The sequence below is a fragment of the Cydia fagiglandana genome, chromosome 26, assembly GCF_963556715.1.
Source record: "Cydia fagiglandana chromosome 26, ilCydFagi1.1, whole genome shotgun sequence".
Classification (NCBI taxonomy): domain Eukaryota; kingdom Metazoa; phylum Arthropoda; class Insecta; order Lepidoptera; family Tortricidae; genus Cydia; species Cydia fagiglandana.
Window position 1 is genome coordinate 10648357 of NC_085957.1, and position 16181 is coordinate 10664537.

A 16181-nucleotide genomic window follows, 5' to 3' on the forward strand; every position below is an offset into this window, starting at 1 on the left:
TAAGCGTAGGAAAAAATCTAAAAATAAAAAAAAGTTAAAAAAGAGGGGGGTAGGTATTATGTGGTATTATAAACAAGAATTTCTCGTTTAAAGGTATTAGATAAATAGTAGGTAAGGTTGACCAAATATAAATTTAGCCGATCTCTGAAACAAGTTTTAACAAGATCGGCTCCATACCCATTTCCACCCGGTATACTTAAACATCCCGTCCCAGAATCCCCGATACCGGAACCGGATACTGACCGGCACCGGACGCGGGCCCGGTTTTGTTCGGACGGTGATATATTATTGGAGTAGACCCCGGTTTTGGGAATCTTTATTTATGTATCTAACGAGTATAAAATTATAAAGTTATTTAGCAAAATTACTATATGTGACATTATTTATAAAGGACCTTATTATCGATGGCGCTTACGCCATTATTAACGACGCTCCGATATAAATACAATGCCGCGCGACGCTGCGCGGCGTAAGCGCCATCGACAATAAGGTCCCTTTTCATAGATAATGCCTCATATTATTATATAAAAAGAAAGGTATTCTAAAGGTTTTTATTAAACACATCAATGTTTGTTTAAGTATCATCATACAAAAGAAAGGTGGGCCAAAATGGTTACGGAGTGGGACCCGCGGAACACCATAGATGGTGCTGGCCGAAGTGCAGGCAGACCGAAAAGGAGATGGCGCATGCGCATTTTATCCGGATTGGCGGGAAACTACAAAAAACAGGGTCGAGTGGAGGAAACGAGGGGAGGCCTTTGCTCAGCAGTGGGACACTTAACCAGGCTAACAAAAAAGAAATTATTATTATACCATAGAGAAAAAAATACATAGAGTGCTCACTCCATACATCAGTTTTAGTACCAAAACGACTATTATTTTCGCAGTCGCCATCTAGCATCGAGTAGCGGAATTATCAGTACCTACTGCTACTGATAATTCCAGTATGTATAAGTAACAGTTTAGGCACAGTATAAGTTACTGGGCCCGATTCGAATTTTGAAATAGATATCTATTAGATATCTTTTAGACATCACCAAGATACGATAACGATATGCTTAAGATATAATCTGTCAAATTTGACATTTGCGCGATTCTGGAGCTACTCTTGAACGATTTCCACAGGATATGACTTAGAGATCCAAATATATATCTTACCCTATCTAACGTAAAAGTGACATTGGTTGCCCGAATTGCGCTGCAAAAGAGAACTAGTTGATATCTAAACTATAACGTATCTAGAATGGATCTAGTACGTGTCGTCTCTTGTGAATATCTTGAAGTTCGAATACGGCAGACTGTATGGTTTACTAGCTAGCTTAGTGCTGCACTCTGGCGGCAGAACATTGCAGTAATACCCCCTATTGAGACAAGCATTGGTTACAAGAATAAACACCGTGTACGGACCGGAGCTTCCAGCGCTTAATTTTCTATTACATGACAGGCGATCACGTGATTCTTTCCATAGAAAACGATGCACCGGAAGCTCCGGCCCGGACACGGCCCGGTCTAACGTGAGTCAACCTTTACATTTATAATTTAGTTATTTAAGAACAAAGTTATGATGAAAATGTATATTATTTACAAAACTTTTGTTAGACGGCTGAAAAATAACCTCCATATTTGTCGCTATGAAACTTTTCTTTTTCAAGTTTGTCATCTGAAATTCAGGAGTTTTGTGTTTTCAGAACACGGACGGAAATAAAGTGAAACTGCTCTGGATAAAATTTCTGAGCGAAATTAGGATGTTTCTTGTCAAACTTTAAATGAAGTAGCTACAGAAAACAGGGTTACAGTTTTTTAGCCGCCCTGCCCCTAGAATAAATACAAGATTGGTTATTATTAAAACTTTTATTAAAATTTTCTGATTATGAATTCATTTTAGATTTTTAATGAAATATCCCAACAGACATTCCATTTTCAGACAAACAATTGTATTACGGCGCGATTCGGTAAATGAATTAGAGATTAACTAGAAACGATATAGTAAAGATATGTGACGTCCCACGGTAAAGGTACCTTATGGCGGTTGGCGCTTACGCTATCGTTAACGCCGCTCCAATATTATCGCGGCGCTATGCGACGTAAGCGCCGGCCGCCATAAGGTACCTTTATCTGTGGAACGTCATATATCTTCACTATTTCATATCTAGTGAATATCTAATTCATTTCCCGAATCGCGGCGTCGCACCAATCTAACAACTAATCAGTTAACAGTGAGATAAAATCAAGCAAACCCACAGGATATTGCGACGTCGTCCGTAACCAGACATGGGTGAGTACTTTTACTATCTTATATTATACATATTGACGACCGGTCTGGCCTAGTGGGTAGTGACCCTGCCTATGAAGCCGATGGTCCCGGGTTCGAATCCTGGTAAGGGCATTCATTTGTATGATGATACAGATATTAGTTCCTGAGTCATGGGTGTTTTCTATGTATTTAAGTATATATATATTAAAATATATCGTTGTCTGAGTACCCACAACACAAGCCTTCTTGAGCTTACCGTGGGGCTTAGTCAATTTGTGTAAAAATGTCCTATAATTTATATTTATATTTATTTGTTTACATACTTATACATCTTTTATACCGGATGTGGCCTGTAATATGAGCAAAAAATTAAACTGTAAGCTATACTCCTCATACTGACCAACATTTGTTCAGCGACTTTTAAAAATAACTTGTGGTTTGATTTTTACTTACTTACTGCCGTAGCGCAGCGACCCGAAGTGGATCTTGGCCTCAGAGGGCCTACCGCGAACCACGTTCGACGTATTGCCTCTCTGTAGCACTTGTAAATTAGTACGTTAATGTGACAGGGAGGCAACACTTCGAACGTGGTTCGCGGTAGACCCTCTGACACTAAGGAACGCCATGCTTCTCTATATAGCGCCGTTTCTGGCCAATCGACGGCACCGAGCTCGTTCAACGAGCATCATTTTTAATACACTTTAAAGTTTAATTATAAGACGCAATGTATTGCGAATTTTGTTATGTTTAAGGCGTGACAAGCAACGTCAATCACAATGATATGGCGTGGCGATGGCGTCCATCCACTTTTTTCGCTTGCTCCGGTGTCGATATTAACGCAAGAAGTTAAACAACAACTTTGCCCACTTGCAAAACAAATAACTATTATTTTCTTTCTTTCTTCTTTTAAATACTTGTGTATTACTAATTCTGTACCTACACTGTACTCTGTAGATTGTTGGCCCGATTCGGATTTTGAAATAGACATCTATTAGATATATTTTAGACATCTCCAAGATACGATAACGATATGTCTAAGATCTAACCTGTCAAATTCGATATTTGCGCGATTCTGGAGATACTCTTGAACGATTACCTCAGAATATGACTTAGAGATCCAATTCCCATCTAATAGATATATCTTACGCTATCTAACGTAAAAGTGACATTGGTTGCCCGAATTGCGCTGCAAAAGAGAACTAGTTGATATCTAAACTATAACGTATCTAGAATGGATCTAGTACGTGTCGTCTCTTGTGAATATCTTGAAGTTCGAAAACGGCAGTGTTACTCAATGATTTATCATCTTCAAGAAACTTACCGTCGTAACTCATTTGCGGTCTCTGAAACAGTGTTGTGTTGCTCAAACTATAATATAATAAGTATAGTAATAATAGTATAGTGTTACTAGTAGTAGTAGTAACGGTTAGCAATGCACGCACGAGAACTTTCCAAAGTTGCGAAACTTTCCACATGAGAATTTCTCGGTAACTTCTGAGAATGTTCTCGAGAACGAGAATTTATTTATTTATCGTAGTTTATACCATGAATATTCACGATAGTTTAGGTGTAGTCCTTACCCCCAGAAAATTCCGACTTTTGGTCGTCCGCTTCCGGTCAGAAAAATGTATGACGGCCCGGCCAAACGGTCAGACTTAAGTGGGGGGTGCTAGACCAAATGTCATAGAGGGACCCTGGCCGCGTAGCCAAGATGCCAATCGCTTACGCTCCGTAGCGATCGAAACGCAACTGTCACTGTCGCGCTAATATGGAAGAGTGATAGAGAGATATAATGCTTTTCGTTGTCGAAGCGATAGCGATTGTGACCTTGGCTAGGCCGGCTGGCAGTTTTTGACGCCGCCATTTTTTTTCAATATGGCCGACTTTTTTTTTAATCTTTTTTAATTTTGTCCCAGCGCGCTGAAATTTAGGTCACGGAATCTCGGGGTCCCCTAGATACCTATGAAAATTTTTTTTTTGATAAATGCTACGATTGAGGGAAAACTGGCCACTTTAATTTTGTATGGCAACTTTTAAACGGTGCGTGATAGGTGAGGGGTGCCCGACCAAATGTCATAGAGGGCCCAGAGACAAAACAAACTGCATTAAAAAAATCAAAATGGCCGACTTTTTTAATAAATTTTTCAAGTTGGTCCGAGCGCGCTGAGATTGGGAGATAGGTAGAGGCCTCTAGATTCTAATGAAAAATAAAATTTTTTTTGGAAACAATTGTCGAAAGTTGAAATGTTCTCTGAAATACAGTGAGAATTTAAGCAACTTATTGGTAAACTTATCACATCAACAAAATAGCTAACTGTAATAGACAATAATATATGCATAATAACATTTAGTTTTAAGTTATGCCTATTTAAACTCTATTTCAAGTATATTCTCTTGTTTAAACAATAATTTCCATGTTGCAGGAATGTTCTGAGAACATTCTCGAGAACGTTTCCGCTTTTTGGGAATGTTCTGCAATTTGTACATTGCTAGTAACGGTACCTATACAGTATGTAAATTAACGAATAGTAATTTGTTTTACAAGGGGGCAAAGTTGTTGTTTAACCGCTCGTGCTAATATTGATACCCGAGCAAGCGAAAGATTCTAAAATTGAACCACGAGCGTAGCGAGTGGTTCGAAAAATGGAATCTTGAGCGTTGCGAGGGTTTCAAAGCACGAGGGTTAAACAAAATTTGCCCCCGAGTGAAACACAAAATTTTTCACCACACCAACCCGAAGCAAATATTAAATGTAAAATATCAAACAAAATCAAACCAAATCAAATCCAAATGAATGTTATTAAATATTTATCATCCAAAATCATCATTTAAAAGTCAATTCTACCAGCAAACATAAGAAAACAACTCAAAATTTGCATTTGATTACTTTGCCTCACATGTGGATAAAATGCAACTTTACTATTGGTCGTTTCTCAAAAAGTTGCCACCGCCAGGTTAAAATTTATGTTTTTCAAAAATTTTGCATTTTCGCATATTTTTTTATTGGGATCGTTAAAAGGCAACTTAAACTATTAGAAAATGTGGAAGGGAAGCAATTCCTTCAATTAGTTTAGAAGATATAGGCGTTTGAAATTCAGGTGAATGATATCAAAGGCAGGTGAAAGATATTTTGTCTCCAGGTTATCGATAGTAGAAGCAGGTTATCGAGAAATAAGTACAAATTCCAATGAAAATATTGACAGGTTATCGAGAGGCGTCATTAACCTGTGTCCGTTGCCGTTAACCTGGTTTCTTGTCATCATTCACCTGTAATGAGTGTCATCCACCTGTCCACCACATCATTTCAATGCCTTCTAAAAATAATCGAAAAATGTGTCATCTTCGATAAAAAGGGAACTTATTGTCCACCACGATGATTAAAATTTTGGATTCTGACCCACCTCACCTTCGATTCGATTCCCAATTTAACAACAAGTTTCTGTGAATAAGTCAACATTCAATCTTGCTGTCTATTCACCCTGGCAGTACCTAGTGGAACTCAGGTTTGGTGCAACATAGACACACGCTGTTTTGGTCATCCAACACGTCTTGATGAGCACTTGGAAGTGCAGTACCCAAGATAGAGCTGATGCTGAGCCCTCGCAGTACCTACTGGAACTCAGGTTTGATGCAACATAGACACACGCTGTGTTGGTCAGTCGACACGTCTTGATAAGGACTTGGGAGGGCAGTACCCAAGATAGAGCTGATGCTGAACCCTCGCAGTACCTAGTGGAACTCAGGTTTGGTGCAACATAGACACACGCTGTTTTGGTCATTCGACACGTCTTGATGAGGACTTGGGAGAGCAGTACCCAAGATAGAGCTGATGCTGAACCCTCGCAGCACCTAGTGGAACTCAGGTTTGGTGCAACATAGACACACGCTGTTTTGGTCATCCAACACGTCTTGATGAACACTTGGAAAAGTGGTTATTAAGATAGAGCTGATGCTGAACCCTCGCAGTACCTAGTGGAACGCAGGTTTGGTGCAACATAGACACACGCTGTTTTGGTCATTCGACAGGTCTTGATGAGCACTTGGGAAAGCAGTACCCAAGATAGAGCTGATGATGAACCCTCGCAGTACCTAGTGGAACTCAGGTTTGGTGCAACATAGACACACGCTGTTTTGGTCATCCAACACGTCTTGATGAACACTTGGAAAAGTGGTTACTAAGATAGGGCTGATGCTGAACCCTCGCAGTACCTAGTGGAACTCAGGTTTGGTGCAACATAGACACACGCTGTTTTGGTCATTCGACACGTCTTGATGAGCACTTGGGAAAGCAGTACCCAAGATAGAGCTGATGCTGAACCCTCGCAGTACCTACTGGAACTCAGGTTTGATGTAACATAGACACATGCTGTTTTGGTCATTCGACACGTCTTGATGAGTACTTGGGAGCGCAGTACCCAAGATAGAGCTGATGTTGAACCCTCGCAGTACCTAGTGGAACTCAGGTTTGGTGCAAGGTCAAGTCAGGTCAGGTCCGGGTTCAGGTTCAGATAAGAGCCGGGATCCAGGTCCAGGTCCGACTCCGGGTTTGAGTCTAGGTCCGGGTCCGAGTCCGGGCCCGAGTCTGGGTCCGGGTCCCAGCCCCAGTCCCAATCCAAGTCAAAATCTAAATCACCAAACGTGTACTATGCATCGTTGAAGAGTTCTGTTCTGATCATCATCAGCAGTTCCACTTCATCAAATGCGACAGTTTTTAATGAAAATGCTTGATTTTCTGATGAATATCCAAAAATCACTATACGCATGCCTTTAAGATTTGAAGAGTTCCCTCGATTCCTTATGGATCCCATCATCAGAACTCGAGATTGACAAAAATGCAGCTTAAAAACTTATCTTGCTTAACAAACATAGCGAAGAGGACAAATCGCTAAACGTGAACTATGCGTCGTTGAAGAGTTCCGTTCTGATCTTCATCAGCAGTTCCACTTCATCCAATGTCACTTTTGTGAATGTATATGCTTGATTTGTAAATAAAAACACAAAAATCACTATATGTATGCCTTTAAGATTTGAGGAGTTCCCTCGATTCTTCATAGATCCCATCATCAGAACTGGGTTTTGACAAGAACGGGACCAATCTGCATATACTTATACTTTTTACAAAACATTTTAATATATGTCTAAAACTAAAAACCCTCATAAGGTACCTTTTCCCGTGGGACGTCACAAATCTAGATTGAGTATATGTAACGTGGATTTTAAATAGTTATCGATCACCTGTCATATGGCAAGTGAATGACGCTTCATTCACCTGCCATTACATCATTCACCTGACTTTTTTGGACAGGTTAACGAGACTTAAGACAAAAGTACAAAAATTTCAATAATATGCAGCTTTAACAGACAGGATAGTTTTTATTCCTAAATTAACACACAAAAGCGATATAACCGCTATATAATTATATAGTTACGAGTATTAGTTGTGGTATCAGTGACATTAACCTGCCGCAAAATCTCATCCACCTGGCAGTTTTAGCCAGGTGGACGATATGCAGGTGATGGGGAAAATGGCAGTTATATCGCGAATACACAAAATGTATTAGCTTGATGAACACCATACTTAGGCATATAAAACTAAACTATTGTTTACGTTACATATCTTGATAGTAATGCGATAGGTTACATAATTAGCAAGATATCGACTCCAGGATAAAGAGTACTTACCCATTACAAACTCCAATTTCCGATACTTTGTCGTTTGTGTTTTATTTGCGAAGCACAATAACCACGTCTTCGTCCTACCAGGTGATAGCTGATGAGTGACGGCTTCAGCTCGTGCGGAGTGAGACGGGAAAGGTGCGGTGGGGGTTATACAATCGTCGTGAACGTGACGCGCCAGGTGACTGTTAAGAATTGCCTTGGACAAACTTTGAAGCCGAATAACTTAAAATATAAGTATAATATTGTTATGCGATAGTAATACTTTAAAAGTTAAGGATATATGTTAATAAAATACGGTAATGCCGTTAAATTAAGTTAATAATTTGTGTGGTTTTAATAGCTCGGAACATCAGTACCTCGCGTTGGGACACGGCAGGTTAACGGATAAACGTAGTTACAATATTTTTTTTTGTAATCAATATTTATTAAATCTTTTTTAAAGTATTAGGCCTCTGTGTAAAAAGTCTCTCTAAATATGTATTAATTTTTTATATATAAAAATAGTACATAACGAAAAAAAAGTTCTAACATAAACCTATTTACAGGTGGCGGTGCCAACTTTTTGAGAAACGACCTATTCGTTTTTGAAGTGCAAAGTAATTCTTTCCGAGCTGGTGTGGTGAAAAAACATTTACTCAAGCCCGTTAACGTGCAGGTCACACTGAGCAACTTTTACTATGGCACCGACCCCGAAATCCCAAATACAACACTGTACAATAGGCGACTATAGTTAAAACCGGGCAAGTGCGAGTCGGACTCGCGCACGAAGGGTTCCGTACCATAATGCAAAAAAAAAGCAAAAAAAAAGCAAAAAGAAAACGGTCACCCATCCAAGTACTGACCCCTCCCGACGTTGCTTAACTTTGGTCAAAAATCACGTTTGTTGTATGGGAGCCCCATTTAAATCTTTATTTTATTCTGTTTTTAGTATTTGTTGTTATAGCGGCAACAGAAATACATCATCTGTGAAAATTTCAACTGTCTAGCTATCACGGTTCGTGAGATACAGCCTGGTGACAGACGGACGGACGGACGGACGGACGGACGGACGGACGGACGGACAGCGAAGTCTTAGTAATAGGGTCCCGTTTTACCCTTTGGGTACGGAACCCTAATTTACGAATATTTTAATTTATTCTCGGCATTTTGATTTTATTTACTCAATGACAACTAATATATATTTTACTTAAACTTGATCATACTTATTTTGGAATGTCAGGTTACAGCATTGCAAAAACTTTCTATATACCTAAGAAAACTCAACTTTAGTTGGCTACTTTTTTCCGTGAACAAGCCTTATAATAATAAGTATTTATGAAAATTGGCTTCAATAATATTTATGAAAATGATTTAGTCATGATAAATACAGTTTACCAACATCTATGTATTAGTACAGTGAAACCTGGTTAAGTGGGACCTGGATAAGTGAGAAACCTCTATAGCTGGGACTCATGGTGCGGTCCCGACACTTTAGCACTGAATTACCTCTGTTACTGAGAAAAAACGAACCTCTATAACTGGGATTCGTTGTTGTGATTTTATAGTCACATTTACCTCTATAATTGAGACAGAGAGTGTATTTTACCTCTTTTACTGAGACTATATTTATAAGATTACATTTTCCTAATTGTTTTTTAGAATTTTATAGGGAATTGACTTATGTATCTGAGATAACGTCAATCTATGACCTCTCTAACTTGGACTTCATTGAACAATTTCCGTATTCTTACTAACTCTTAGTCTATCCACAAATTCCGCATTTGCCTAATTGTGTCTAAACAACTTCAAGTTTGATTTAGTTAATTTATGTAAGTACCTAGTTAAAACTATCGAAACGAAAGCTGAAATTTTGATAAGTAACACGAAAAAATAAATTTTCATTTATTAAATTTCTAATACGCAATGAAGTCCGTATCAAATTTAATTTAATTTTGAAATATCTATCTATCTATACTTTAAAATAAATACAAAGAAATATTTAAACAGACTTAAAAATATTTAGGGACAAGGATTATTTTACCTTATTTATTTTTAAAGATAATTTAATACCTTATTAACCACCTCTATAACTGAAATATACTCTATTTTCACCTCTATTAATGGAGCCCTCTGTAAATGAGACAGAAATTTATTTATACCTGGCTAACTGGGAGCCTGGGTAAGTGAAAAACCTCTTTAAGTGAGACAAATTTGCTCGTCCCTTGAGATCTCACTTATCCAGGTTTCACTGTATATACTTACTAATAGAAACGTCAAACATCAGTCCGTATTCCATTTCAATTTGTTTCCGTGAAAAATAAATATCTCCATCTATAACCCAGATAGAAAAGGATGTAATTGAAAAAGGTGGTCAGTTACGGCATTTTACTTTTGTAGCCAGGCCTTTTAGACTTGAAGAGGGTTGGGACACATTCTTATCGCTCGGAGAGTTTGAGCGATGTATTAACAGGGCTCAATATAATCAGAGATATATATATATAACTCCGTATAAGATAAATAAAGTCTAAGAAAAGAACGTCCCTCGGAAATCAAGAAAAAGTCATTCTCGAATAGATGGCGCACACACCTTTAGCCTAATTCTCGGCTAGGTGGCGTTGACACCGTTTGATATTTAACAATTTTAACACATATTAGTGAAAGAACATGGGTCAGTATGCAACAATAAAATTTAAAAATCTATCAACAACCACAATTTATTACATTAAAACAATCATAAGTACATAGGCAAAGGGTTAGGTAATACATATGTGGGTAGGGTAGAAAAGTGGTTTCAATCGATGTGTGGAAGGGCGGCACCGTCGTCGAACCCAAGCCACCTGGCGGTCGACTTAAAACGGTGGCTTGTGCCTCGGATACACATGCTGGTGGCGCGTATAACGGCGATAAAAATTAAAAATAATTTATCCGTAAACATATTTTGATTAATTTATACATTTTCAATTTTATTTTAAGTTTTAATCGTGTGTCGATAGATGGCAGTAAATGTACCGTGACTATAAAATTTACTTTGGCAATAGCCCTCTATACTATCTATTCTCTTTTATATAATACAAACAGCAATACTCTTAACTGTACCTTGGTGGACCTTATTACAAAAGGCATAAGGTCCGCCAATATATAGTTAACCGTGTGGGCGATGGTATACAGGGTTACTTTTTTACCGGTACAATAAATTTTACCACATCATTGGTATCGATAATAGATCACATTGCACAAATATTTTTTATTTTATTTCGGATCTATTAATTTATCCTTCACCAATTTAGTAACTTCTGGTTGCACTAAGCCGCTCGCTAAATCGCGCGCGATGACGTAAACAAACAGTTGCCAGTTCGTGCGTTTGCTAATTGATGCGTAAGGCATCTATTGAATATATCTAAGCATATAACAAAACGCAATGCATGACAGTGACAGCTAATGTCACTTGATACATAATTGTAATATTGCTATCTCTCTCTTCCCTTTTTCCTAATGGCCGTCCTGCCGAATACTGTAGTTGTGCGCGATTTAATTGTATTGATTAATATTAAGCAAATCCTGACATGCAAACAGTGTATTTATTATTGAAATAAACGCCCTGCATTTGTACAACATAAAGTGCGGTTTATTTCCAACAAATTCCTTCAGACCAGCCCAAGTGTGCAGTCACCAATCTCCACGCCGATGCTGCGCTGGTCCACCGCGACCTTTTCAATAGGTTCTGCGCCCAGATTAGAACCTTGGTGTCAATTGGAGGACAGGATTATCGCGCCCACTACTCTCTATCCTACTTTGAAGAATGACTGACGAAAATGCTTTGCCAGCGGAGGACGGAGCCGGCGCGGCCAACGTGGCGCCGCCTCCCGCTGTTTCGGCTGTCCCCACGACGGGCTCGGCATCTTTTGTGCACCATATGGAGAAGCTACAAGGACAAGCAAACTTCCATTCTTGGAAATTCGCGATCAAAATGGCATTGATTTTGGAAGGTTTATGGGACTGTGTGACCGGTGTAGTGACGGACGCTGCACGCGACCAAAGGGCGCTGGCGCGCATTGCACTTAGTCTGCACCCATCTCTATATCAATATGTTACCAGCTGCACGAGTGCCAAGCATGCGTGGGATAATCTGAGAAATATATTTGAAGACAGAGGGCTTTATCGTCGAATTGTTTTGCTACGTGAACTACACAAGGCCAGCTACGCCGATCACGCCGGTATGAACGCGTATATCGATCATATTATGAAATTAGTACAACAACTGGCGGATATCGGAAAAACAATTGAAGATAGTGAAGTGGCAGAACTGCTTTTAAGCGGGTTACCTCAAGAGTTTGACTCGCTTGTTTCAAACATGTCTACAGCCTGCCTAACATCGACTATATCTAGTGAGTTTGTACGAGCCAGGCTGATGCAGGAAGAGTCTAGGAAGCTAGCGACATGTTCATCTGAGACTGCTTTTGTTTCCAAAGTACAGTTCAAAGCAAAGAAGAACTTTAAGTGTACTTACTGTCACAAGGAGGGACACGTCAAATCCAAGTGCTTCAAACTGAAGAGAGACAAGAAGCAGAAAGAGGATCCCATGCCAGCCGCGTTCCTGGTCTCCCAGCAAGACGTTTACATAGATTCCGGATCAAGCTGCCATTTGTTTAATGATAAAAACTGTTTTAATTCTATAAAGAAAGGACAATCTTCAGTGGCAGTGGCTAATAATAGCAAAGTGCTGTGTGAAGGCACCGGCGATGTTAAAATAAGGACATTAGACAAGGTACTTACTTTGAATAATACTTTATATGTGCCCCAACTGTCTTGTAATTTAGTCTCAGTCAGTAAACTTATAAAATCAGGTTGTGATAGAGTGGTGTTTAACTCGGGAGGTTGTTTTGCATATGACAAGAATGATAATTTAGTCTGTTCTGCTAGTGAAATTAATGGGATCTATAAATTAAATGAGTTAGACAAAGGAATGCACAAACAGGAGCACTCTTTGTTCCTGCAGGATAGGCAGGACTCACCGAGTGCCACAGTTGTTGCTCAGCGGTCTGATATGTCACGATGGCATTCTAGGCTTTGTCATATCGGCTCTGGAGGTATGTACGCCCTTAGGGATAGACTTGCATGTGGTGTTATGTTCCAGAATGGCGAAACACTTGAAGAGTGTGTACCGTGCCTTGAGGGGAAGATGGCGAAGACACCATTTCCCAAAGGTGGTGGAACGCGTGCAACTAGACCCTTGGAGCTTGTACACTCCGATGTGGTCGGTCCTATGCCAGTGAGCAGCTTGGGTGGTGCAAACTTTGCTGTCACCTTCACAGATGACTACTCGAGGAAATCCTACTGCTACTTAATGAAACATAAGTCAGAGGTATGTGACCATTTTATTTACTTTAAAAATTTTGTAGAAAAGCAGACAGGTTTATCTATTCTTTGTTTACGCTCGGACAATGGAAAAGAGTATGTAAATAGTAGACTTTCTAGTTATTTAAAGAAAGAAGGGATTGCTCACCAGCTAACCGTTCCTTACTGCCCCGAACAGAACTCCGTGGCGGAGAGACTCAATTTAACTTTGTTCAATAAAGTAAGGTGTATGTTGCAGGAGGCAGGCCTAGCTCAATGTTTTTGGGGAGAAGCGCTAATGGTAGCGACTTATGTCAAAAATAGGTCTCCCACTGTTGCATTGAATGGCCGTATACCTGAGGAAGTGTGGACCGGGTCCAAGGTGGACCTTAGTCACCTCAGGGTTTTTGGTTGCAAGGCTTATGCTCTGGTTCCAAGTGTCAAGCGCAAGAAGCTAGATGCTAGGAGTAAAGAATACATTTTTGTGGGTTATTCTGAGACCACAAAGGGTTATAGGCTGGCAGATCCCTCAGATCCTAGGAAAGTCATTTTATCTCGTGATGTGAAGTTTTTGGAGGACAAGTTTTTTACTCCACAACATTCAAACAATGTACCTGATAGTAATAGCTATGATAATAATGGAATGATTAATTTATATAATGATGAGTTAAATATAAATTCCAATAATAATTTGAATGTTGATAATGATAATTTTACTCATGGATTAGAGAATAATGAATTGAATAATTCAAATTTTAATAATGACATTTCAAATGAGGTCATGGAAAATAATGAATTAAATAAAAGTAATGAAAATGTTGGCGAAAATAATAACAGTCATGTTTTGAGCGATGAGGGTAATAGGTCTGATTTTACAGATGAATGGAACACTGGCAGTGACCAGGAGTCCTCCGATGACTGCTCGGCGGGTGCAGCGGGTGAAGATCCTGTAACGCCACCTCGCACGGCTTCATCTAGAGGCGAAGGGTTAGCTGCGGAGTCCAGGCCTGTACGTAGTACTAGGGCAGTACCTCCAAAACGGTATGAGGATTATGATTTGTCTATGCTCGCTCAAACTGTACTTGAAGACGAACCACAGTCTTATGATGAGGCAATGGCCAGCCGTCATCGTGACGAGTGGTTACACTCAATGAAAAGTGAGTACAACTCTTTAATAATTAACAATGTCTGGACACTAGTAGATAGGCCCAAGAATAGAAATGTTATTAAATGTAAATGGGTTTATCGAGTCAAATGTGACTCTGCAGGAAACTTTCAAAAATATAAAGCTCGTTTAGTCGCGAGGGGATTTACACAGAAGTATGGTATCGACTACACTGATACTTTCTCCCCAGTTGTACGTCACTCTACAATGCGTCTTTTGTTTTCTCTAGCTAACGAGTATGATCTCAATATTGATCATATAGATGTAGACACGGCTTTCTTAAATGGTGAACTTAACGAAACCATATACATGGAACAACCAGAGGGTTTCCATGATGATAAAAATAAAGATAAAGTGTGCCTGTTACAAAGGAGCATCTACGGCCTTAAACAAGCCAGTAGAATGTGGTATTGTAAAGTTCACGATTTATTAACTAAAAACAATTTTAAGCAAAGTAAATGCGAGCCATGTGTTTATTATTTTAAGTCTGACAAGGAGTTCATAGTCATTTCTTTGTATGTAGATGATTTTTATATTCTGTATAGAAAAGATAGCTCACAAATTAAAAATTTATTAAATTTGTTAGAAAATGAGTTCAGTATTAAAAACTTAGGTCCTATACAGAATTATCTAGGTATTAGAGTAACTCGAGACAGACAGAAAGGCATCCTTAAGTTGGATCAGTCTGTTTACATTAAAAAGGTACTTCAAAGGTTTGGTATGTCAGAATGTAAACCAGTTTCGACTCCCATGCAGACAGGGTTAAAGTTGTGTAATTCTGATAAACCATTGAATGATGAAACTTACAATTACAGACAATTGCTGGGATGTTTAATGTATCTTTCTGTCTGCACAAGACCTGACATAGCCTATGCGTGTAGTCAGTTGAGCCAATATAATAACTGTTTTGGCTTAACTCATTGGTTAGCTGCCAAAAGAATTTTAAGGTATTTAGCAGGTACAATTGATTATAGTTTACTGTTTGTAAAAAGTAGCCAATTGAATTTAAGTGCATATGCCGATGCAGATTTTGCCAATGATCATAATGACCGCAGGTCATACACAGGTTTTGCTATCAAACTTGGCGGAAATATTGTTCACTGGGAGGCCAGAAAACAGAAATGTGTTGCCCTTTCGAGTTGCGAAAGTGAGTACCTAGCTCTATGTGATGTAACTAAAGATTTGTGTTTCATAAGAAGTTTTCTATCTGAAATTTTCATAGACCTAAAGTTACATTCTGTTTGTGTTTATAATGACAACCAAAGTGCGCAAAAATTGTTAGCTACTAAAGAATATTGTCACAAGCGCACAAAACACATAGATGTAAAATACCACTTTATTAAAGACTTGGTAGAGACAAATTTTATCATTATAAAATATTTAAATACAGAAAAAATGTTCGCAGATGTCCTTACCAAGCCTCTAAGCAAATGTAAGCATGTTGAATTTATGCATGAACTCCACGTCAGAAATAAGTATCCATAAGGTATAGTTTTAAGTGTATCTGTACCTAATATTAATATTAAGGGAAATTTTTTTGTTATGTGCTTAAGGGGAAGTATTGAATATATCTAAGCATATAACAAAACGCAATGCATGACAGTGACAGCTAATGTCACTTGATACATAATTGTAATATTGCTATCTCTCTCTTCCCTTTTTCCTAATGGCCGTCCTGCCGAATACTGTAGTTGTGCGCGATTTAATTGTATTGATTAATATTAAGCAAATCCTGACATGCAAACAGTGTATTTATTATTGAAATAAACG

General features: G+C 38.8%; 1 protein-coding gene across 1 annotated transcript in view; it reads left to right on the top strand.

Annotated features, from left to right (window-relative positions):
* Window positions 1-16181, top strand: part of LOC134677454 (Kv channel-interacting protein 4-like) — a 90323-nt gene that overhangs the window by 24911 nt on the left and 49231 nt on the right. The window contains exon 2 of the mRNA XM_063535931.1: window positions 2211-2275. Within this exon, the coding sequence (XP_063392001.1) occupies window positions 2272-2275 (4 nt within the window). The 5' untranslated portion in view covers window positions 2211-2271. The remainder of the gene's footprint in view (window positions 1-2210; window positions 2276-16181) is intronic.